The following is a 24,409-nucleotide window of genomic DNA, read 5'->3' as shown; positions in this document are numbered from 1 at the left end:
ATTTGCATTTCTCCAATGATCAGTGATGTTGAGCTTTTTTTCATAGGTTTTTTTGGACACATATATGTCTTCTTTTGAAACATGCCTGTTCAAGTGGTTGACAAAAAGTCAAACTCTGTAAAATATTTGGAGAGATTTATTCTGAGCCAAATATGAGTGACCCTGGCCCATGACACAGCCTTCAGGAGGGCGTGAGAACATGTGCCCAAAGTGGTCAGGGTACAGCTTGGTTTTATACATTTTAGGGAGGCATGAGACATCAGTCAAATACATTTACAACTCAAAGTGGGGAGGGCTTTCAAGCTATAGGTAAATTTAAACATTTTCTGGTTGACAATTGGTTGAGTTTATCTAAAGATCTGGGATCATAGAAAGGAAATGTTCAGGTTAAGATAAAAGATCGTGGAGACCAAGACTTCTTTTGAAGTCTTATAGTGGCTGCCTTTAGAGACAATAGATAACAAGGGTTTCCTATTCAGATCTTTAAAAGGTGCTAGACTTTTAGTTAATCTCTTTAGGATTGGGAGGGCCTGGGAGAAAAAGATCTAGCTATGTTAATAGAGATTCTTTACACATGCAAATTTCCCCCAACAAAGGACAGCTTTGCAGGCCCATTTAAAGATACAGCAAAGAAACATGTTTTGGGGTAAAATATTTTGATTTTCTTCTTCGTCTCATAAGGTTATGCCAAAGTCAGGTTGGAAAGTAAGTCACAATATATGGGGTTAAATAAAACCCATCTGATGAGAATTTACGATTTGTAGGGCACGACTCTCCAGATTCCTTAGATAGGAATTTGGGCAAGATAAAAAAATCAGAGTTTAGTGCTCAAAGTCCGTTGCCCACTTTTAACGGGGTTTGTATCTTTTCCTGTAAATTTAAGTTTTTTATGAATGCTGGATATTAGACCTTTGTCAGATGCATAATCTGCAAACATTTTCTCCCCTTCCATAGGTTGCTTACTCTGTTCATAGTTTCGTTTGCTGTGCAGAAGAAATGCTTTAGTTTAATTAGATCCCATTTTTCAATTTTCACTTCTGTTGCACTCGCTTTTGGAGTCTTCATCATGAAATCTTTGCCTGTGCCTATGTCCTGAATGGTGTTGCCTAGGTTTTCTTCTAGAGTTTTTGTAGTTTTGGGTTTTATATTTAAGTATTTATTCCATCTTGAGTTAATTTTTGTATATCATGTAAGGAAGGGGTCCAGTTTCAATCTTCTACATATGGCTAGCCAGTTATCCTAGCACCATTTATTGAATAGGGAATCTTTTCCCCATTGCTTGTTTTTATCAGGTTTGTCGAAGATCAGATAGTTGTAGGTGTATGGCCTTATTTCTGGGTTCTGTATTCTATTCCGTTGGTCTATGTGTCTATTTTTGTACCAGTGGTGTTTTGGTTACTGTAGCCTTGCAGTATAGTTTGAAGTTGGGTAGTGTGATGCCTCTAGCTTTGTTCTTTTTGCTTAGGATTGCCTTGGCTATTTGAGCTCTTTTTTGTTCCATATGAATTTTAAAATAGTTTTCTCCAGTTCTGTGAAGAATGTCAATGGTAGTTTCACAGGAATAGCATTGAATCTGTAAACTGCTTTGGGCAGTATGGCAATTTTAACGATATTGATTCTTCCTACCCATAAGCATGGAATGTTTTTTCATTTATTTGTGTAATATCTGATTTCTTTGAGCAGTGCTTTGTAGTTCTCCTTGTGGAGACCTTTTGCCTCCCTAGTTAGCTGTATTCCTAGGTATTTTATTCTTTTTTTGGCAATTGTGAATGGGAGTTCGTTCCTGATTTGGCTCTCAGCTTGACTGTTGTTGGTGTATAGGAATGCTAGTTATTATTGAACATTGATTTTGTATCCTGAGACTTTACTGAAGTAATTTATGAGCTGAAGGAGCTTTGGGGCTGAGACTATGGGGTTTTCTAGATATAGAATCATGTCATTTGCAAACAAGGATAGTTTGGCTTCCTCTCTTCCTATTTGGAGCCTTTTATTTCTTCCTCTTGCCTGATTGCCCTGTCCAGGATCTCTAATACTATATTGAATAGGAGTGGTGAGAGAGGGCATTGTTGTCTTGTGCCAGTTTTCAGGCGGAATGCTTCCAGCTCTTTCCCATTCAGTGTGATGTTGGCTATGGGTTTGTCATAGATGGCTCTTATTATTTTGAGGTATGTTCCTTCAATACCTAGTAACTAGAGTTTTTAATGTGAATGGATGTTCAATTTTATCAAAAGCCTTTTCTGCATCTATTGAGATAATCTTGTGGTTTTCATCTTTAGTTCTGTTTATGTGATGACACATTTATTGATTTGTGTATGTTGAACCAACCTTGCATCCCAGGAATAAAGCCTACTTGATTGTGGTTTATAAGCTTTTTGATGTGCTCCTGGATTCGATTTGCAAGTATTTTGTAGAGGATTTTGCATCGATTTTCATCAAGGATATTGGGCCAGGTCCAGTGGCTAATGCCTATAATCCCAGCACTTTGGGAGGCCAAGGCAGGTGGATCACTTAAGCTCAGGAGTTCAAGGCCAGGCTGGGCAGCATGGCAAGACCTTGTCTCTACCAAAAATACAAAAAATTAGCTGAGTGAGGTGACGCATGCCTGTGGTCCCAGCTACTCGGGAGGCTGAGGTGGGAGGATCACTTGAGCTCAGGAGTCAGAGGTTGCAGTAAGCCAAGATCACACTCCAGTGTGGGTGACAGAGTGAGACCCCGTGTCAAAAAAGAAAAAAAAAGAAAAAAGGATATTGGCCTGAAGTTCTTTGTTGTTGTTGTTGTATCCTTGCCAGGTTTTGGTATCAGGATGATCCTGGCCTCTTATAATGACTTAGGGAGGAGTCCCTCCTCCTCAATTTTTTGGGATAGTTTCAGTAGGAATAGTACCAGCTTTTCTTTGTACATCTGGTAGAATTTAGCTATAAATCTGTCTGGTCCTGGGTTTTTTTCAGTTGGTAGGCTATTGCCAGAGTGATTTTTAACAGCTTTATTGAGGTATCATTGATATAACCAAAAAAAAAGCACATATGTATACAATTTGATGAGTTTAGACATATGCATACACCCATGATACCATCACCACAATCAAAGCAGTAAACATATCCCTTACCTTCTAAAGTTTCCTTGTGTCTCTTTGCACGGTTTATTTTGTTTCATTTTATAGTAAGAACACTTGGCAAGAGATCACCCTCTTAACCCATTTTTAAATACACAATACTGCATTGTTAACTAAAGAAACCATGCTGGGCCAGCCAAAGTGGCTCACGCCTGTAATCCCAACACTTTGGGAGGCCAAGACGGGAGGATCACTTGAGCCCAGGAGTTTGAGACTAGTCTAGGCAACATATATAGAGTCTGTCTCTACAACAACAACAAAAAATGTTCTTAATTAACTGGGCATGGTGGTGCACACTTTTATTTACAGCTACTTGAGAGGCTGTTGCAAGCAGATCACTTGTGCCCAGGAGTTAGAGACTGCAGTGAGCTATGATCGCTCCACTGTACTCCAGCTTGGGAGACAGAGTGAGGTCTTGTCTCTAAAAAAGTAAAATAAAATGACAAAATAAAATTAAAATGAAGGAAGAAAAAAAGAAAGCACGCTGTACAGCAGATCTCTAGAATTTATTCATCTAGCATAACTGAAACTTTAAGCCAATGGAGCAACAACTCCCTATTTCCCCTCCACCACCCCAGCCCTCAGCAACCATCTTTTAAATGGAAAAATTAGTCATTTCCCACATCAAAACCCTTCAGTGTCACAGGATTAAGACCAAACCGCTTAGCAAGTACAGATGCTTTTCAACTTACAATAGAGATAGGTCTCTATAAACCCATCGTAAGCTGAAAATATCATTGAAAATGAAAATGAAAATGCATTTAATATACCTAACCTACTGAACATCATAGCTCAGCCTAGCCTGCTGTAAGCATGCTCAGAACACTTACATTAGTCTACATTTAGGCAAAGTCATCTAACACAATCCCTATTTTAAAATAAAGTGTTGAATGTCTCATGTAATGTATTGAATATTGTACCAAAAGTGAAAAACGGAATTGTTGTATGGGTACTTTCAGTCTGGTTTCTACTGAACGCGTATCACTTTTGCACCATCATAAAGCCAAAAACAATTGTTAAGTCAAACTATTGTAAATCAGGAACCATTTGTACACAGATCCCTTCATAAGCTGCTTAATGACTTTCCAGGCTTATATCTCTCCACTTCCACATGACCTACCATATAGCCATTCCACACTGCCAACTCATACTGCTAAACCTTTGGACTTCCTTCCCCCTTCCTAGAATGGTCCGCTCTGTCCCTTTTAGCTTCTGGATGCTCATCCTCCAAGTCTCAGGTTTCAGTTACCCTACATAGATGAGACTGGGCATGTTCAGGTTCATATGGCTGTAGACATCAGTTACTCTATATAGAATTACTCTTTTCTCTGTTCTATCAATGTAGTAGCGCTTAATACATTGTACTCTAATTGATTAACATCTCTGAATCTTCAGCTCTATTACACCCTTAGTCATCTTTTTAACCCCATTACTTGGTACACTGCTGCCAAGCACTTATCATCACTCTGTTTTTCTCTTGGAGACAGAGTCTTATTCTGTCACCCAGGCTGAAGTGTAGTGTCATGATCATGGCTCACTGCAGCCTCAATCTCCCAAGCCCAAGTGATCCTCCTACTTCAGCCTCCCAAGTAGTTGAGACAACAGGCATGTGCCACACTGCCCAGCTAGGTTTTGGTTTTGCTTTTGCCTTTGCTTTCACTTTTTAGTGACTGGGTCTCTCTATGTTTAGTGTTGGGTCTCTCTAGGCTGGTCTCAAACTCCTAAACTCAAGCAATCCTCCTGCCTCAGCCTCCCAAAGTTCTGGGATTACAGGCATGAGCCACTGTGCCCAGCCAATTTACTGCTACTCTCACTAGATGTGTGTTTCTATTCCTGGGTTCTCTATTTTTGTATTAGTTTCCGGATTAGCTGGACTTCACTTGACTAGAGTTTAAAAAAAAAAAAATTCTTTTTTTTTTTAATTGTAGTCTGAGGCATTTTATTATAAAAACTTAGTACTCATATACATAAACTAATATGAACTTAAAATTCATCATACATTTACTTCATTTTTTAGCTTGACCTTCTAGTAAATCTTTAGCTTCATTGATTTTGGCTGCTATATAAGGAGAGCCTCCTTTTTCAGGACGATTTAAAAGCATAATTCATCAATGAGCATCTCTTATTTTCCCTTTATTGGCAGTAGGGCTTACACCTAGTATTAATGCTGCTTCCCATTTTGTCATTTTGGGTTCAAACCCACCTCTATAATAGGCAGATTTTGGTAGGCTTTGAAAAACTTGTTTTACTTGAGGCTCCATATGCTTCATGGCTTGCAAAACATAACGGTCTGCAAATCCTGCAGCAGCAATGGTCAATCCAACTGCTACCACTGTACTGGCCATGGCTCCGGCTGGGCTCCCTTGCTTCCACCAGGAGCATGGCTCATCCCAGCTCAGAGGGTGCAGCCAACACCTGCACGCCTTTACCAGAGAGCAATGCAACCCCTAAAAAAAAAAAAAATTCTTAAATGTTTATCCCCTGAATACTTTATATTTGAATTATAACATAGATGAATATAATATTTTGTCTAAGAATGTGGTGGACACCTCTATTTCTTCCAGTGCTAAATGTTTCTGTAAAAAGTCTGACACAAGTTGAATTTCCCCTTGTTAAGTAACTTGCTTTTCCTACTTGATATCTGAAGAATTCTTTTGTGTTGTTAAAATCTTGATGCTCGGTAACACACAGGGCACTTCTCAATGTTGGTAATTCAGTATCAATTTTTCCTATTAGATGTGTGTGCTTTATTATGAAAGAGATTTTCCATTATTATATCTCTGAATACTTTTTCTCACCATCTGTTGTCTACTTCAGAGATGACTATTATTTTGTCAGTCATCCATGTCTACAGCCTCTTCCTAATTGCCTTCATCTCCATCTTGCTTCTCATTCACTGTAACTTATGCCTTTTTTCATCATATTAATTTAAATTTTAACTATGTCTATTCTGCTTTTTATTCTTTTAATATATTTATTAGATTTAAAATTCTGCTTTACATCTGAGTTTCCTTGACCTTGCACTTCCCTTTTAATTTCATTGTGTTGTTTTATATTCTTGTCTTTTAAACTTTCATTTCACTGAATTTCTATTTGTGAAAAATTCTTCTACAGCAAGAAACATTCACAAGGAAACAGTTTCTGTTATAGAAATTATTATTTCTCTTTTTTTTTTTTTTTTTTTGTTGCCAAGGCTGGAGTACAGTGGTGCAATCTCAGCTCACTGCAACCTCTGCCTCCTGGGTTCAAGGGATTCTCCTGCCTCAGCCTCCCAAGCATCTGGGATTACAGGCACCCACCACAATGCCCATCTAATTTTTTGTATTTTTAGTAGAGACAGGGTTTCATCATGTTGGCCAGGCTGGTCTCAAACTCCTGACCTCAGGTGATCCACCCGCCTCAGCCTCCCAAAGTGCTGGGATTCTGGGATTACAGGCATGAGCCACCACACCCAGTGTTTCTTTTTACTTTTTTTTCTTTTTTTTTTTTTTTAGGCAAGGTCCCACTATGTCACCCAGGCTGAAGTGTAGTAGCATGATCGCAGCTCACTGTAGCCTCGAACTCCTGGACTCAAGTGATCCTCCTACCTCAGCCTCCCGAGTAGCTGGAACTACAGGCATGCACCACCACCTCCAGCTAATTTTTGTACTTTTTGGTGCAGATGGGGTTTTGCAATGTTGTCCAGACTGATCTCAAACCCCTGAGCTCAAGGTATCCTCCCACCTCGACCTCCCAATGTGCTGAGATCACAGGCATAAGCCACTGCGCCCGGCCAGAAATTATGATTTCTTATAGATGGTTTCATTTCTCTTTCACATGTATGTTTCTCTCAGTCTCTCTCTGACTCTGTCTCTTTATATTTGTCTTTTTCTGTAGTACTTTTGCAGAGTTTTATGCCATTTCCTTTCATCTTGCATATGCTTATATAGGCAACACTGTACAGACATTATTTGCTTTAATATAGTGTGTTTTGCAATCATTTTTACTTGTTTATACATAGTCTTTCATAAAGGTCATGCCAGAAGATTTAACTCTGCTAACGTCTGTAAGAAGAAAATAAAAAATAATCCTTTTAAACATGACACAGTGCTACACATATTATATTGATTTACTGTAATTTATTTATGGTGGGCACTAAGATGTAGTGGTTAGGAGAGCAGGCTCTGGGACAAACTGTGTAAGTTTAAACCTGTATATCTTGGACTACTAAATCATTTAATCTATCTAAGCCTCAGTTTCCCAGTCTCTTAATTGGGACTAATAAGAACACCCAATCTCATTGTTAGGGGGAGCAAATGAAACAAAGTATGAAAAACACATAGGAGGCACTTCATATTTGTTAAATTAATAAATGAATACATATTCTCCAAATAAAACTTTTAAACATTACAATATATTTTCAGTTTCAGTTTGAATAGCTTGATTCTGAATTTGGCTAAATTTGTGAATCAGTGCCTTTATTAGTTTTTGATACAAGCGCAGCTGTCTCACGCAAAGATGTACATTTTAAACAGCAGCAATATTTTTGCTTGATGTCACTGAGAAATTCAAAGAGGCGGCTTGCCATCTAGTGGAAACCTGTTAAATTCCAATGCTTCTTCTGAGTCTGGCAAATTCACAGATTAAGGTAAATTGCTTATTTTAATATGTTCTAGAGAAACTTCCTTTATATACCTTGTTTGTGCACATTTATAGGAGGGAAACGCCCTGTGGTAGAACAAAATAATAATAATACCAACAGTAATAATAATCAACTTGAACTGTCCTCTGATCGAATGGGATTGGCTTTAGAAGATAACATATATTTCATAGCATTCTCAAGTCAGACTTGAAAGAAAATTCCAGAAATTAATTAGGAAGAGAAAAGACATACTTGCTTAAGAGAATTTCTTTCACAATGCTCATGTAGAAAGGCCATGAATGGCCGGGCACGGTGGCTCATGCCTGTAATCCCAGCACCTTGGGAGGCCGAGGCAGGCAGATCACGAGGTCAAGAGATCGAGCCCATCCTGGCCAATATGGTGAAACCCCATCTCTACTAAAAATACAAAAATTAGCTGGGCGTGGTGGCGCATGCCTGTAGACCCAGCTACTCAGGAGGCTGAGGCAGGAGAATCACTTGAACCCAAGAGGTGGAGGTTGCAGTGAGCCAAGATCACACCACTGCACTCCAGCCTGGCAATAGAGCGAGACTCCCATTTCAAAAAAAATAAAAGAAAGAAAAGAAAGGCCACGAATATAAATGGCCTCATGCTCCCAGGTCTCTTTCTGATTTTAAGGCCCAATTTCTTTGTTTCCATGAGTAACTTCCTTTTCTTCTCCCTGCATTTATCTTTTTTTTAATACAAAAGCCTGATCAGAAACTTCCAACCTATTTCGTCCTCCTAAACCATTTCCTTTTACTGTCAAAAGATATCCTAAACAATGTTCTTTTTTCTTAACAGACTGGCAGGTTTAATAAGTATTTCTGGGTTAAATATTATTCCTTTAATCACCACAGAGATAAAACCCTGAAGTAGCCAAGTCTTATGAAACTACCCCATATCTCAAGAAACAAATTACACTGGCAGGGTCATGAGCTGTGGCAATGATGTACAATTCTTGGGTCAAAAAGGTAACCAATCTACATGTTGAGTAACGTCCTCTCTCTAAAAAGTTATGGATAATAATTATCCATAATTAATAATATCCAAACTTGACAAAGTTATGGATAATAATTCTTAAAAGAGGTAAGTAAGTGGATTCCATAAAATTATTTGAAAGGTTAATGATTTTAAAATATAATGAGGCAAGAGCTATGGTTAGGAGGGAAAAAAATGTATCAGTGAGACCAGGGAGAGAAACACATTTGGGCAAAGCATGTAGTAGACAATGGTTCTAAGAACCTTCTGTCTTTTCAAAGCAATCTTTGAGTGGGGCTATTTTTGACTTTCATCTACATACTGAGCTGATCCATTCATAAAACAAGCTTGAGTTTTTTTCTTTGTGCTTCGGGTAGAATCCTCCATAGAACCATAGGCATGAGACGAATGAAAGGGCACTGTTAAAACAGTGATAGGTGCCATGGAGGTCTGTAATACCTACTCGTGAAGCTTGTTTGAGCCATCTGGTTATGATTATACTTGCTCCTAAATGTACCAACTCCTTCTTGCAATGTACTGTTGCTTGGCCTATCTGACGTTTCTATTTGGTAAGTCTGATAGGACCCAGCTCATGATGGGAATTTATATAATATATACATGGTTACTTGATACTCCATGGTCAGGCATCCTGTCTTCACCAGGGTTCAGGAGCACATCAAAAGGTATATCATTGTCTACCAAAAATGGCATTGCCTTGCTCCAGAAACCAAGGGACTAACATTATAATTTGCCCACTGGGACTTGCAACAAACTCCACACAGAATCTTGTCTTACCACTTACACCTTTATAATCATAAATTCTGCTAAATTGTATGACCCAAGTGACAGGGCTGCTTGCACCCCAGCCTGGACCTGTTGCCATTTCCTACTCCGGATCTGATTTAAAGTTGGCAGCATTTTATGTCATCCAGAATGTTGGCTGGAGAAGTATCCCTAGGTGTAGAACTGTGCTGCCTCCAGAACTCAGAGGCCCATCAGGTATTGTGCTTCTTTTTTAATGTAGGAGATACAAGATGCAATAATTTGTCTTTTATGTTAGAGGATATATACAGGCACAGCCCTATCAATAAACCCCTAAAGTATTTACAGATGTAGCAAGCACTTATATCTTCATAGGGTCTGTCTCTCACACACTAGAGCATACCCTGCCATTGCCTCCACTGTGCTAGCCCTCTCCTGCAAATCCAACTCAATCAAAATAATGTCATCAAAGTAATTGATCAGTGTATTGCCAAATGTCAAGAGGGTCCAGATCTCTTCAAACTGTATTATGACAGAAGACAAGAGGACTAAAAACAGCCCTGGGACAAACCTATAAACAAATATTATTGTCCATTCCATATGAATATAAACTGTTTCTTATTCTCTTATCTAATTGGAAAAGAACACATTTTCTGACCTTATTCTTAGCCCAGTGAGACTGATTTTGGATTTCTATCCTCCAGAACTGCAATAAAACAGATTTGTGTGGTTTTAAACTATGATGCTTGTGGTAATTTGTTACAGGAGCCATAGGAAATTGTTACAGCTAGAAATCTAGTTGATGTATGTCCCTGCCTACCACATGATGTTAAGCCATGAAGTCTCAGTCTTGGTTCTCATAGGAGATATATAAACTCCACTACAACACCTGTATAAAGAAGCCATTTTATTGGAAGAAAGAAAAGGAAGCTGGCAGGAACTAGGATTTCGTAAGATTAAACATTTAACACATTGTGTAAGTCATAAGCGATCAGTTTTTCATTCATCAGTAGGGGGCACTAGTGAACATCTGGAAATAGAGACAATATTGGTCTTGGGCAGTGGTAGCCAGACTTAAATGTAAAGAACTCCAAATGAAACCAGCTTAAACCTTAGATTCTAAGAGACTATTGGCTGACATCCAGAAATATCACCTACTGATAAGATCATCTAAAGATCCTTTACCTTATGCTTCATGGAACACTAAATCAGGAAAAACTGCTGTCAAAGACTTCTATAATCATGGGAATTGAGTATTCTAAAAGACTACAATAGTACCAGTTCATCAGTGGAGTTCCTCAAGGTTCATATTCTACTCTGCCCTATATATTTAGGGTATGTTGGTCCAAAAGGTAAAACTCAACCAAGAATCACAGATATTGGATGTCAGTAACCAAGTTTAATGAAACCTTGGTTGGATGAGATGAACTAGCATCATAAAGTTGGCAAATGTAGAATGAGAAGAGAACCCAAAAAATCCTGCTTCCAAGATAACAAAAGCTCATGTTCCTGCCATGTGTTCCTTTTGAATGGATGTGACATATGGAAGACCTTAGCTTATTCCACTGTTTCCCATCTTTCCCATCTGTAAGAGCCTCAGAAAAATAGTTCTGGCTCCGAGGAAGTCATCCTAAAAAAATGGATGTAAGGCTAACTATAGGAACTCCAAACTCCTAGAAGAGTTTTGAGCTTTTTGTTGCTTATCAATAAACTCATTCCTGCAGAGAGAAAAAAAATTCAAAATTGTTTCATCACAGGCAGAGTTTCTCTCTCAACGGCCTCGCTCCTAAAACAGAGGCAAAAATATGAGAAATTACTATTGGTTCAACTACCAGTTTAAAAAATTACACATTCATCTCTAGATTATGTTGATAAGAATAAAATTAATCTTTATATTTATGCTTTCAACCAAAACATAACCACTATTGAACCTTGGACATTAGTATGGCCTTGGCTTCTATTTTCCAAAGGAAGAAAAACATCTGGAAGAAAAAAAAAATTTCCAAAGTACAGCTGGAATAAATTTTACATTTTTCTAATTCTGTTATCAACTCTCAGGTTTAGATAATCATAAACAAAACCCAAGAAAGTACTTCTATAAAAACTCCTCTTTAAGATGACTCAGGTAAAAAAATAATAATAAATGGGGGAGGCAGATGAATGTTTTAGTTTTTATTTAAAAAATAAAACACTACATTATGACAGAATATTTTTTATTTTTTTATTTATTTATTTTTTTGAGACAGAGTCTTGCTCTGTCGCCCAGGCTGGAGTACAGTGGCACAATCTCGGCTCACTACAAGCTCCGCCTCCCACGTTCACGCCATTCTCCTGCCTCAGCCTCCTGAGTAGCTGGGACTACACGTGCCCACCACCACGCCCGGCTAATTTTTTGTATTTTTAGTAGAAATGGGGTTTCACCATGTTAGCCAGGATGGTCTCGATTTCCTGACCTTGTGATCCACCCTCCTCAGCCTCCCAAAGTGCTGGGATTACAGGCATGAGCCATCGTGCCCGGAAGAATATTTTTTATTTAAAAAAGAGATATTTTTTATTTAAAAAATAAACAGCAAAAGATACATTGTATTTAAATTTTAAAGAAAAACCTGCACAAAAGCACTGAAATGGCTGAGTAGAACTGTGCTCAACAATGGTTTGGTCACACATAGATTTGACTGTCATTAATATTCTAACCATATCTATTAGACAGAAACCATTCCCAAAAAAAAAGACATTTCTCTTATTTTTAAAGACTTCCAAAGGAAAAAAAATCTATATTTTTTTCCATCTGTTAAGAGCCCTCTTTTTTAACAAAAGTATCCACTTTTTATATCACTAGGAAAGAGTATACTAACCTGCCTTAGTTCATTCCCAGAGTATGGGTCTCAGCAGAAAACAGGAGACTCAGCTGAGGTTTGGAGATAACTTAATAAATAAACTATCTACAGATGTGTGAATACGGTTAAGAGATGCTACAGGGATGCTGAGCTCTTTGGAACTGTTACCACCCCTCGGCCTGAAGTGATAAGCTGGAGCTGGAGTGCATTAGTCCATTCTCACACTCTACAAAGAAATGATTGAGACTGGGTAATATATAAAGAAAGGAGGTTTAGGGCACAGCAGCTCACATTTGTAATCCAAGAACTTTGGGAGGCCAAGGCAGGTGGATCACTTGTGGCCAGGAGTTCGAGACTAGCCTAGCCAACATGGTGAAACACCATCTCTACTAAAAATACAAAAAAAAAAAAATTAGTTGGGCGTGGTGGCACATGCCTGTAATCCAGCTACTTGGGAGGCTGAGGCAGGAGAACTATTTGAACCCAGGAAGCAGAGGTTGCTGTGAGCCAAGATCCTGCCACTGCACTCCAGCCTGGGTGACAGAGAGAGATTCTGTCTCAAAAAAAAAAAAAAAGAAAGAAAGAAGGAAAGAAGGAAGGAAGGGAGGAAGGGAGGAAGGGAGGAAGGGAGGGAGGGAGGGAGGGAGGGAGGGAGGGAAAGAGAGAGAGAAAGAAAGAGAAAGAGAGAGAAAGAAAGAAAGAAAGAAGAAAGAAAGAAAGAAAGAAAGAGAGAGAGAAAGGAAGTAAGTATCAGAGGAACCAGCCCCCAATATTTCAACATAGGTTCTTTTCTATTTTCGCTAAGTGTCAGCCGGTCTGAGAAATAAAGAGAAAGGGTACAAGAGAGAAATTTTACAGCTGGGCTGTGGGGGGAGACATAACATATTGGCAGCTTCCGTGATGCCCACCTGAGCTGCAAAACCAGCACATTTTTATTAGCGATTTTCAAAGGGGAGGGAGTGTACGAATAGGGTGTGGGTCACAGAGATCACACGCTTCAGAGGCAATAAAATATCACAAGGGCAGAGAGTCAGAGTGAGATCACAAGGCCAGGGCAAAACTAGAATTACTGATGAAGGTCCATGTTCTGCTGGGCACACATTGTCATTGATAAACATCTTAACAGGAAACAGGGTTCAAGAGCAGACAACCACTCTGACTAGAACTTCGCCAGGCTGGAATTTCCCAATCCTAGCAAGCCTGGGGGCGCTGCAGGAGACCAGGGCGTATTTCATCCCTTATCTACAACTGCATAAGACAGACACTCCCAGAGCGGCCATTTTAGAGACCTCTCCCTGGGAATGCATTCTTTTCCCAGGGCTGTTCCTTGCTGAGAAAAAGAATTCAGCGATATTTCTCCTATTCACTTTTGCAAGAAGAGAAATATGACTCTGTTCTGCCCGGCCCTGCAGGCAGTCAGGCCTTATGGTTATCTCCCTTGTTCCCTGAAAATCACTGTTATCCTTTTCTTTTAGGATGCCCAGATTTCATGTTGTTCAAACACACATGTTTTACAAACAATTTGTACAGATAACACAATCATCACAGGGTCCTGAGGCGACATACATCCTCAGTTTACGAAGATGACAGGATTAAGAGATTAAAGACACTCATAGGAAATTATAAAAGTATCAATTTGGGGAATTAATAAATGTCCATGAAATCTTCAAAATTTATGTTCTTCTGCTGTAGCTTCAGCCCGTCCCTCCGTCCGGGGTCCCTGACTTCCCGCAACAAGGAAGGAAGGAAAGAAGGAAGGAAGGAAGGAAGGGAGGAAGGGAGGAAGGGAGGAAGGGAGGAAGGGAGGAAGGGAGGAAGGGAGGAAGGGAGGAAGGGAGGGAGGGAGCGAGGGGTTTAATTGACTCAAAAGTTCTGCATGGCTGAGGAGGCCTCAGGAAACTTATAAACACGGCAGAAGGGGAAGCAGGTACATCTTACAGGTCAGCAGGTGAGAGAGAAGTGAGAGCACAGGAATAAACCACCATTTACAAAACCATCACATCTTGTGAAAAGAATTCACTCACTATCACGAGAACAGCATGGGGGAACCGCCCCCATAATCCAATCACTTCCCTCCCTCAACATATGGGATTATAGGTCCCTCCCTCCACACACAGAGATTGCAATTGGAGATGAGATTTCGGTGGGGACACAGAGCCAAACCATATCATGGAGTGATGGGGAAGTTAGCAGAGTGGAAGCCAGTAGTTGTAGAGCTGCAGCCCCAGCCAGAACACAGCTCCAAGGCAGGGATGGAAAAAAGAAAGAAATGCCCTGATTTCTCCTCTCTACCTCCCCACTTTCTCCATCCCCTCGTTGATGTTTCTTACCGCCTGAACCAACAGGAACTCAACTAGAAGAGTATAAGAAAGTACAATGCAGTACAAGAAAGTCTACATAACACAGTTTATTGGGGTCCATCACCAGGAGAAAAAGGAGAGCAGGGAATGGTGGGAAATAAGTCTGGAGAAGAGGAGGTGGGGAAGCAGAATTATCAGCCAGCATTCAAGTACCTTACCCATTAATAACCAGTAAAACAACCCATGTCCCTTTTCTCTAAGAACCTTCTAAGAGATGTCCCTGGAGAGTGTCATTCCCAAGTTCAATGGTGTTGGCCAGACATGATGCACACGTCTCCACATTGAATTGCTACCTCTCACCAGAGCAGAAACAAGTTAAATCTCTAACAGAGCACTCTGATATCCTTATATTATTTTAGTCAATTATCAGAATTGTCCTACCTACTCTGCTTCATTCAAGCAACAAGTTACAACTTTTCTCTGAATGTCTACATTACTTTGAATATTAAGTTTTGTGGGTTTTTTTTTGTTTTCAGTTTTTGTTTTTGTTTTTGTTTTGAGATGGAGTCTCGCTCTGTCACCCAGGCTGGAGTGCAGCAGTGCAATCTTGACTCACTGCAGCCTCTGCCGCTCAAGTTCCAGCGATTCTCCTGCCTCAGCCTCCCAAGTAGCTGGGATTACAGGCACGCACCACCATACCCAGCTAATTTTTGTATTTTTAGTAGAGATGGGGTTTCACCATGTTGGCCAGGCTGATCTCAAACCCCTGACCTCAGGTGATCCACCCACCTCGGCCTCCCAAAGTGCTGGGATTGCAGGCATGAGCCACTGTGCCCAGCTGAATATTAAGTTTTAACTAGATACTTTGTTGCAAGTCATAGTATTCTATGGCAAAGTAGTTATATCAGTTTTTGGAAAACCACTTAAATATTTTAGGATGATAACTAAATCCAACTCACATATGTGACATCATGTTAACCAGAGATAAATGTATATGGGTGCTACAAAAACTATAGTATAAATTAAAAATATAAACAGTTTTGGCAGGACGCAGTGGCTCACGCCTGTAATCCCAGCACTTTGGGAGGCCGAGGCAGGTGTTTCACCTGAAGTCAGGAGTTCGAGACCAGCCTGGCCATCATGGTGAAACCCCATCTCTACTAAAGATACAAAAATAAGCCAGGCATGGTGGCACACACCTGTAATCCCAGCTACTCGGGACTTGAACCCAGGAGCCGGAGGTTGCAGTGAGCCGAGAGAGTGCCCCTGCATTCCAGCCTGGGTGACAGAGCAAGAATCCATCTCAAAAAAATAAAAATAAAAAATAAAAAATAAGCAGTTTATAAAAATCACTTTGACCAAATATAAATATCTCATATCACTTAAAAGAGCAAAAAAGGAAAATGAAAAGAGCTATTTGATAGGAAAATAATCCAAATATACTTTAAGGTATACACATTATGCAAAAATAAGTTTTTCTTTCTATATATAAAAGATGGCCAAAAAATTAAAGTCATTGCCATTTAAGCTACATGACACATTTGGATTATTTTACTCTGCATATAACAATCACTGAAATTGTATATTCTGTATCATACTTTTATTGACACATTAACAACTCAAGTTATCTTTAATTTTTCAGGTACAAAGTATCTCATGAACTTAGGGTCCCAGGAAAGGGACACGATGGAATTATTTACTTTTGGAATGCTCCATATGAGAGCTCTATTGTAGAAAGTGTAGCATAATGGTTAAGAGCATGAGCCCTAGAGCTACATGCCCAGCTGCATCAGCTGTGTGATTTTTTTCAAGCATACTTAACTTCCCCATGACTCAGTTTCTTCATCTGTAAAATGGATAAATAGTTGTTTCATAACAAGTTGTCTGGATTAAATAAGTCAATTCAAATAAAATGTTTTCAGTAGTGTATTGAATAAACACAGAACACACAGTAGCCATTGTTATAGTTAACCCATCCCTCAGGCCTAAGATTACTCCCTAGAAGCAAATTAAGTGATTTTGAGGGGACAGGATCTCTTGTGCCATACTTTAATTCTTTCACCCTATAAATTACCCTTACTCTCAATACAATCATTGATTTCAAAGGAGATCATAAATAACAGCACACAGAAAAACTTATTGTATTGGGAACTGCATAAACAGACATTTTTTAAAGAAAAAAACTTTAAACTCAGAAGGCTTTATTCTTTCCTGCAAGGATACAGACACAGAATGGTGGCTAAACAAAAGCATCAGTGACCCTGGCTCATTCTATCTTCTCCATCATCCATAGTAAGTGGCTTTCATTCTCAAAGCCATCTCATGAACCAGGAAGACTGCTGAGCTCTAGCTATCACATTCCAGATAGCAGAAAAGGCAAATAAGTCCTCTCTCAATCAAACCTGCTCCCATTGAGAACCTTTCTAAAAGTCCCACACAATACTTTCATTCAACTTAGTTGGTCACATCTCCCTGCAAATAAAACTGAAAAATGTAATTTTTTTAGCTGGGTGTGTTGCTGCTCTGAAAACTACTGGAGTTCTATTTCCTTGCTGCAATAATTAAGAGTGTGAAATCTAGTTTCTATAATCAGAAAGACAAGTGGACAGCAAAAAATAGCTCTCAAAAATATATTAATGGGCCAGGCGTGGTGGCTCAAACTTGTAATCCCAGCACTTTGGGAGGCCGATGCGGGCAGATCACCTGAGGTCAGGAGTTTAACACCAGCCCGGCCAACATGGCAAACCCCATCTCTACTAAAAATACAAAAATTAGCTGGGTGTGGTAGTGCAAGCCCGTAAGTCTGGCTACTCTGGAGGCTGAGGTAGAAGAATCGCTTGAACCCTGGGGGCAGAGGTTGCAGTGAGCTGAGATCACACCACTGCACTCCAGCCTGGGTGACAAAATGAGACTCTGTCTCAAAAAAAAAAAAGAAAATAAATATATATGTATATATGATGACTCTATCTAGATAATTAAGAGTTCACTACAGTAATGCTACCTAGCATTCAATTTGCTTATTTGGTGTTTGGACATATAACAAAGGTGAAAAGGTAGAGTAAAATCCAGAATCAAAAACAAGAACATTTTTATCTTAATTTCATGTGTGTTTTAGGCAAAGAAGATTTTCTGGCCTAAAAAAGTCAAAACTGTCTTTTTGACAGTCCATGAACAAAATGAACCCAAAAAAAACAGATTCACCCTTTAGAAAATCATAGAATTACAGTTGAAAAGCGACTCCAGGTTACTTGATTCACACAACCTTTTTGGTATTTTACACCCATGATACTACTTTCTCTAAGTGATCACCTGGTCTGTATTTAAACCTATGTGAGAACGTAATATTTCTTATGGTAATGTACTCTAACCTTAGAAAATTCTGACCTCCTGGTAACAGTGATTGGTCAAAAGTGTGGGCATATGATACAAGGCTAATCGAAATCCTGCCCTGAGATTTTTCACACTGGGAAACTAAGAGAGAAAAATCTTTTTTTTTCGCTATGGACAGTCATAGAGTGTATGTGTAGAAGTGGCTAGCAGCCATGTTCCTCACAATATGGAGAAATCTTGTTTGTGATAAGGGAGAATGAAACTGAAACAAGATATGGAGAAAGAGAGAAAGACATGGAAGACAGAGTAAAAGAAGAAGATGACAGTGTTCAGGTCTGAAACAATAGTCTGTGAATTCCCTAAAATGTCTCTGGTTCTTTTTTTTTTTTTTTGAGACAGAGTCTCACTCTGTCACCCAGGCTGGAGTGCAGTGGCATGATCTCAGCTTACTGCAAGCTCTGCCTCCCAGGGTTCACGCCATTCTCCTGCCTCAGCCTCCCGAGTAGCTGGGACTACAGGTGCCCACCACCACACCCGGCTAATTTTTTTGTATTTTTAGTAGAGACGGGGTTTCACCATGTTAGCCAGGATGGTCTCAATCTCCTGACCTCATGATCCGCCCGCCTCGGCCTCCCAAAGTGCTGGGATTACAGGCGTGAGCCACCACGCCCGGCGTGTCTCTGGTTCTTTAAGCAATTTATTTTATGCTGTGACCTACCTCAGTCCTTTCAACAAATCTCCTTTTCTACATAAACTAATCTGAGTTAGATTCACCACCAAGGGCAGTTCTTGGCTGTAAACTTTCAGACTTTTAAAATGTATCAGAAATAAATTTGGAATTACGTATAACTACTGTTCTTTAATGTATTTTGATTCTTTAAAATAATCATAGGCCTCTTTCTGTGGCAATGCTTCTGCATCTCTCTGATCAGCTTTAATGCCTACCAAAGCACTCATTTGAATAAGGTACCATTTTTTTATTTAACCAATGACTTACTGATAAACATTTAATGTTTCATTTCATTAGTATAAACAATACCGCATTTGTACTTGTGCATATATTGTACATTTGTGCAATTATTTAAAATAAATCTGTAAAAGTAGAAGTGTTTAATCAAATAAGATACACATTTAAATTTTGATAGTTATTATCAAATTTCCCTCTAGAAAAGTTGCAAACATTTATATTCATAGAAACTGCATGGAACAGGGTCTGCCACTTTATACCCTCACCAGTACCAGGCATTCTCACAGTTTAATCTTTGCCAATATGGTAGTCAAATATGCTGTCTCACTGGTGTTTTTATTTTCACTTCTTTAATCATTAGAAAAACTGAACATTCTTTTACTTTGATTGACCATCTATATTTATATTTATTTCTTTTCTCCTTTTCTTCCTCCTCCTTCTTAGAGAATGACATCCTACAACAAACATAATGCTTTAGGGTTCATAGATCAGACCCAAAACAGAGCAGAGATATCAATCACCTCATTTATTCTGAATACTTTTGGTAATGGTACAAAATATTATATAAGTTTTTTGAATGCCATAACACTTGAGGCTGCATGCAGTGACTCACACCTGTAATCCCAGCACTTTGGGAGGCTGAGGTGGGCAGATCACTTGAGGTCAGGAGTTTGAGACCAGCCTGGCCAACATGGCAAAACCCCATGTCTACTAAAAATACAAAAATTAGCCAGGCGTGGTGGTGTGAGCCTGTAGTTCTAGCTACTCCAGAGACTGAGGCAGGAAAATCATTTGAACTGGGAGGCGAAGATTGCAGTGACCAGAGATCGCATCACTGCACTCCAGCCTGGGCAACACAGCGAGACTTTGTCTCAAACAAACAAACAAACAAACAAACAACAACAACAAAAAAAACACTTGAGACTTTTTCAGTAAGTGACAAAACTCAACCCAAACTGGCTCAAGCATGAAGGGAACATTAGTTTACATAACTAAGAAGTCAAGGGCTATTCCTAGGTTCAGATGCAGATTGACCCAGGACCTGGTTTTGCTCTCTTCATATCTTTGGCTCTGCTTATTCTGTGTTGATTGTTTTCTCACTTTTCACATGTGGTGGTAAGATGACTATAGAAACTTCTCGTATTCTCTCTAGTTCAAATCCATGAGAAAAAAGTAATCCTGCTTTTCTGGTAACAAATAATATTCACTGTGAATGGAAAGGCCCAGATTATTTGCCCATCTTTAACCAAACACTGAGACCAGGCAGTATGAAACACTGATTGATTAAAACCTGGGCACCTATTCCAACCTTAGGGCCCGAGGTGAGGCACCATCTAGAACATTCTAGGACTGAGGGTAGTAAAAGACTGGATTCCAGAAACACAAAATTGAATAATGTAGCCAAAAAGAGGGTGAAAGAATGCTAGGGAGGCAATCATCAAATTACTATTATATACTCACATTTATTATTGACCAAATGAACTACCAGTCAAAACTCTGATGTCTTTTTCACAAAGGAAATAAGGCCATGACCTCCAATTATCTTTATCGAAAGAAGACTAAATTGTTTACCTTGTTTTCAGGTTACCATTAGTGGAGGTGAAGAACACAGATACGTTGATCTAGAGCCCTAATTAAGAATTTAAGAGGCTAGGTGTGGTGGCTCACACCTGTAATCCGAACACTTTAGGAGGCTGAGTCATGCGAATTGCTTAAGACCAGCCTGAATAATATGGAGAAACCCTGTCTCCACAAAAAATACAAAAATTAGCCAAGCATGGTGGCATGCACCTGTAGTCCCAGCTACTTGGGAGCCTGAGATGGGAGGATCACTTGAGCCCAGAAGGTCAAGGCTGTGGTGAGTCATGATAATGCCACTGCACTCCAGTCAGGGTGACAGAGTGGGAACCTGTCTTAAAAAAAAAAAAAAAAAAAAAAAAAAGTTAAGAATTGGGCCAGGTGCAGTGGCTCACACCTGTAATCCCAGCACTTTGGGAGGCTAAGTCAGGTGGATCATTTGAGGTCAGGAATTTGAGACCAGCCTGACCAACATGGTGAAACTCCGTCTCTACTAAAAATACAAAAAAGTTAGCCAGGCATGCTGCTGCATGCCTGTAGTCCCAGCTATTTAAAAGGCTGAGGCAGGAGAATTGCTTGAACCCATGGGGCGGAGGTTGCAGTGAGCCAAGATTGTGCCACTGCACTCCAGCCTGGGCAACAGAGCGAGACTCCATCCAACGCCCCCCGCCCCCCCCGCCAAAAAAAAAATAGAATTAAAGAGACCTAAATAAATGTGGGCATATATGATATCTACCGATTACACACAATACTGTTAACATGTCAGTTTTCCTCACATTGGTCTATAGATTGAATGAGATCAAGATAATAAATACATCCATCACCCCCAAAAGTTTTCTCATGCCTCTTTTTAATCTTTCTTTTTTTCTTCCTCCTCTTCTCTTTTCTTCTGTCCCCTTCTGTGTTAGTCAGCTTGGCTGCCATAACAAAACACCATAGACTGGGTGGCTTAAACGATAGAAATCTATTTTCTCACAATTCTAGAGGCTAAATGTCCCAGATAGAGGTGCTGGCCAATTCAGTTCCCAGTAAAGGCTCTCTGCCTGGCTTGCTGAGGTCCACATTCTTGCCATATCCCCTGATGGCCTTTCCTCTGTGGTACGCAGACAGAGAGAATAGTAAGTGACAGAGCCTAAGTGTGGCAAGTAGGACATCTGTGCAAGAAAGGGGGTGGGGGTGGGGGCGGCAATAGCAGGATGGTTAGGCAATAGCAGGGATGTGGATCATATAAACAAATATATTAAAGATGATGGAATCCATTTTTGTCACTGATGGGAAGAAGGATTACAAATATGAAGAGGAAGAAAACTAGAATGAACCCTGTGGTACTAAATAAGAATGAAGGCTTTGAGGTAAACTTATGGATTTCAAGTAGATACAAAAATAAATATAGATATGAATGCATATATATTAAGTGTGTGTATGTGCACGAAAGAGCCTGGGGGCAGTGACCCCAGTTTGATGAACAATGGGATATTACACAGTTTCAAACTATCTCCCCACAAAATACTTATTTATTACAAAGAGGAAAAGAATAATATTACATTGTGGAATCCTAGTGGCTACCACCTTAATCAAGTGACCAAAGTAAGCATCAGTAAGGGAATATAGAAATATCATGTGACAACTGTAAGATACAGTGAGAAAACACAGAATTACTTCTGTGATATTCATGCCAAGGTTGCATAGCTTGAATCTAATCATGAGGAAACAAATCCAAACTGAGGGATAAGTACTTAATAACTGGCCTGTAAATCTTCAAGGATGACAAGGGTGCTCACCTTGGCAGCACAAATGGCAGCATATATACTAAAACTGGAACAATACAGAGAAGATTAGCATGGCCCCTGAACAACGATGACACACAAATTTGTGAAGTGTTTCATACTTTTTAAAAAAAGTTTCCAGGCCATGAAAGTCAAGAAAAATCTAAAAAAGATATGACAGCTACATACACCACATGATTTTGAACCAGATTTTTTGCTATAAATGGTATTATTGAGACAATTGGCAAAATTTGATTGGGATCTGGAGACTGGAGGCAGTTAATGCATCAATGTAAATTTCCTGACTTTCATGGTTATTTTGCAGTAAAAGGAGAATGTCCTAATTTGTAGGAAATATACAGGAAAGTATTTAAGGAATGACCCATTCAAACTGTTGTTTTTTTTTTTAAGGGTCTTATACTGTACTTCCAACTTTTCTATAAGCTTGAAATTATTTTAAAATTTAAAAAGGGGTCTGGCACGGTGGCTCACACCTATAATCCCAGCACTCTGGGAAGCCAAGGCAGGTGGATCATCTGAGGTCAGGAGTTTGAGACCAGCCTGGCCAACATGGTGAAACCCTGTCTCTAGTGAAAATACAAAAATTAGCTGGGCGTGGTGGCACGCACCTCTAATCCCAGCTACTTGGGAGGCTGAGGCAGGAGAATCGCTTAAACCCGGGAGACAGAGTTTGCAGTGAGCTGAGATCCTACCACTGCACTCCAGCCTGGGCAACAGAGCAAGACTCCATCTCAAAATAAATAAATAAATAAATAAATAAATATTAATTAGTAACTTAATTTTAAAAATTAAAAAGGAGTGGGAGGTCCAGCTGAGCCCAGAAAAGCAAATTTGAAACAAAACAAGCAAAACAAGCTAGATTGCTTTACTATAACAAAATAACAGCAACTTTCATTTTTCTACTTTCCACTTTTTGCATTTCTTTGTGATAAATCACTCCATATTCTGCCAGGGATATCCACGTGCCTTGAGAACATTTAAGTGTATTATAGCAGTTATGCAAATGAAAGGAAGAGTTCATATTCACCTTCTGGGAGTCAAAATAGGATCTTAAAGCAAGTCTTGAAAGCTAGGCTTAGTATTTTCTAAATTGATTTACTTCCAAAAACACGTCAGGAAAAAGTCTAGAGGACTTAGACCATAGGGCAGACAGAGCATGCAGGATGCACTCTTTTTGACTAAAATGGCTAGGCCCTGAGGCTTGCTATATAAGGCACAAAATAGCAGTTCTCAAAGTGTGGCCTAGAGACCCCCTGAGGATCCTCAAGACCTTTTCAGGAGATCTGTGAGGTCAAAACTATTTTCATAATGTACTAAAACATTTTGTGCTTTTTTCACGCTCACGCTGTCATGAGTAGACAGTGGAGTTTTCCAGGGGCTACATTATATATGAAATTCCAACTAACTGAATACAGAAGCAAATATGAGTTACTATTTAAGCTATCTTCTACTTAGCCAGACATTAAAGGGAATTGCAAAAATATAAAATAATGCCACTTTTTTCATCGATGGTATTATATTTTGAAAAATATAGTTACATTTCATAAAATATGGTATGTATTATAATATTATTAAAATTTCTGCTTTAATTTCTTATATGGCAAATATTGATAACTATAACCCAAACAAATCAAATTTATTTAGGGTCCTCGAAAATTTTTGTGAGTATAAAGGAGTCATGAAACCAAGTGGGTTGAGAATTGCTAACATAGAAGCAGAAAGTCTATGCCTTCCAGGTTAAAGTGTTATAAAAGAAAAAAAAGAAGAAAAAGCCAGAGCCAAGAAGTCAGTTACTTGGATTCTCATCTCTCTCTCTATGCCCCCATACTTCTGTTCAAACCTTGAGTGAGTTTGGAAACATCCAGATAGGTATGGGAAACTCAAGAATATTGAGACTAACATATATTAGAAGAAGGCTGAAAACAAGAATTCTCACATTTTTCTTTTGTGCCATGGACCACCTTTGGAGGTCTGATAAAAACATATAGATCCATTCTTAGAATGTTTTTATATTCATAAAAGAAAATACACGGAATTCCAAAAAAAAATATGTTGAGATACATTTCTATTCATATGCCCCCAAAAAAGTCCTGCACATGACCACTTCCAAAATGG

The 24,409-nt window shown here is 39.2% G+C and overlaps 1 protein-coding gene, 1 long non-coding RNA gene and 1 pseudogene across 2 annotated transcripts in view; 1 reads left to right on the top strand and 2 right to left on the bottom strand.

Moving 5' to 3' along the window:
* Positions 1 to 5,048: 5,048 nt before the first annotated feature.
* Positions 5,049 to 5,545, bottom strand: LOC100939559 (mitochondrial import inner membrane translocase subunit TIM14-like). The gene is given in 1 exon segment (XM_054530087.2): positions 5,049 to 5,545. A coding segment is annotated over 1 exon segment (339 nt). The 5' UTR covers positions 5,458 to 5,545; the 3' UTR covers positions 5,049 to 5,118.
* A 4,842-nt stretch (positions 5,546 to 10,387) lies between these two features.
* The window catches only part of LOC129049763 (uncharacterized), a 33,260-nt gene continuing 19,238 nt past the window's right edge, over positions 10,388 to 24,409 (bottom strand). The window contains exon 3 of the long non-coding RNA XR_008513070.2: positions 10,388 to 11,281. This is a non-coding gene — a long non-coding RNA (uncharacterized LOC129049763). The remainder of the gene's footprint in view (positions 11,282 to 24,409) is intronic.
* Positions 22,302 to 22,399, top strand: LOC112128981 (U6 spliceosomal RNA; annotated as a pseudogene).

The sequence above is a fragment of the Pongo abelii genome, chromosome 15 (assembly GCF_028885655.2).
Source record: "Pongo abelii isolate AG06213 chromosome 15, NHGRI_mPonAbe1-v2.0_pri, whole genome shotgun sequence".
NCBI classification, from domain to species: domain Eukaryota; kingdom Metazoa; phylum Chordata; class Mammalia; order Primates; family Hominidae; genus Pongo; species Pongo abelii.
This window is presented reverse-complemented; position numbering and strand designations above follow the sequence as displayed.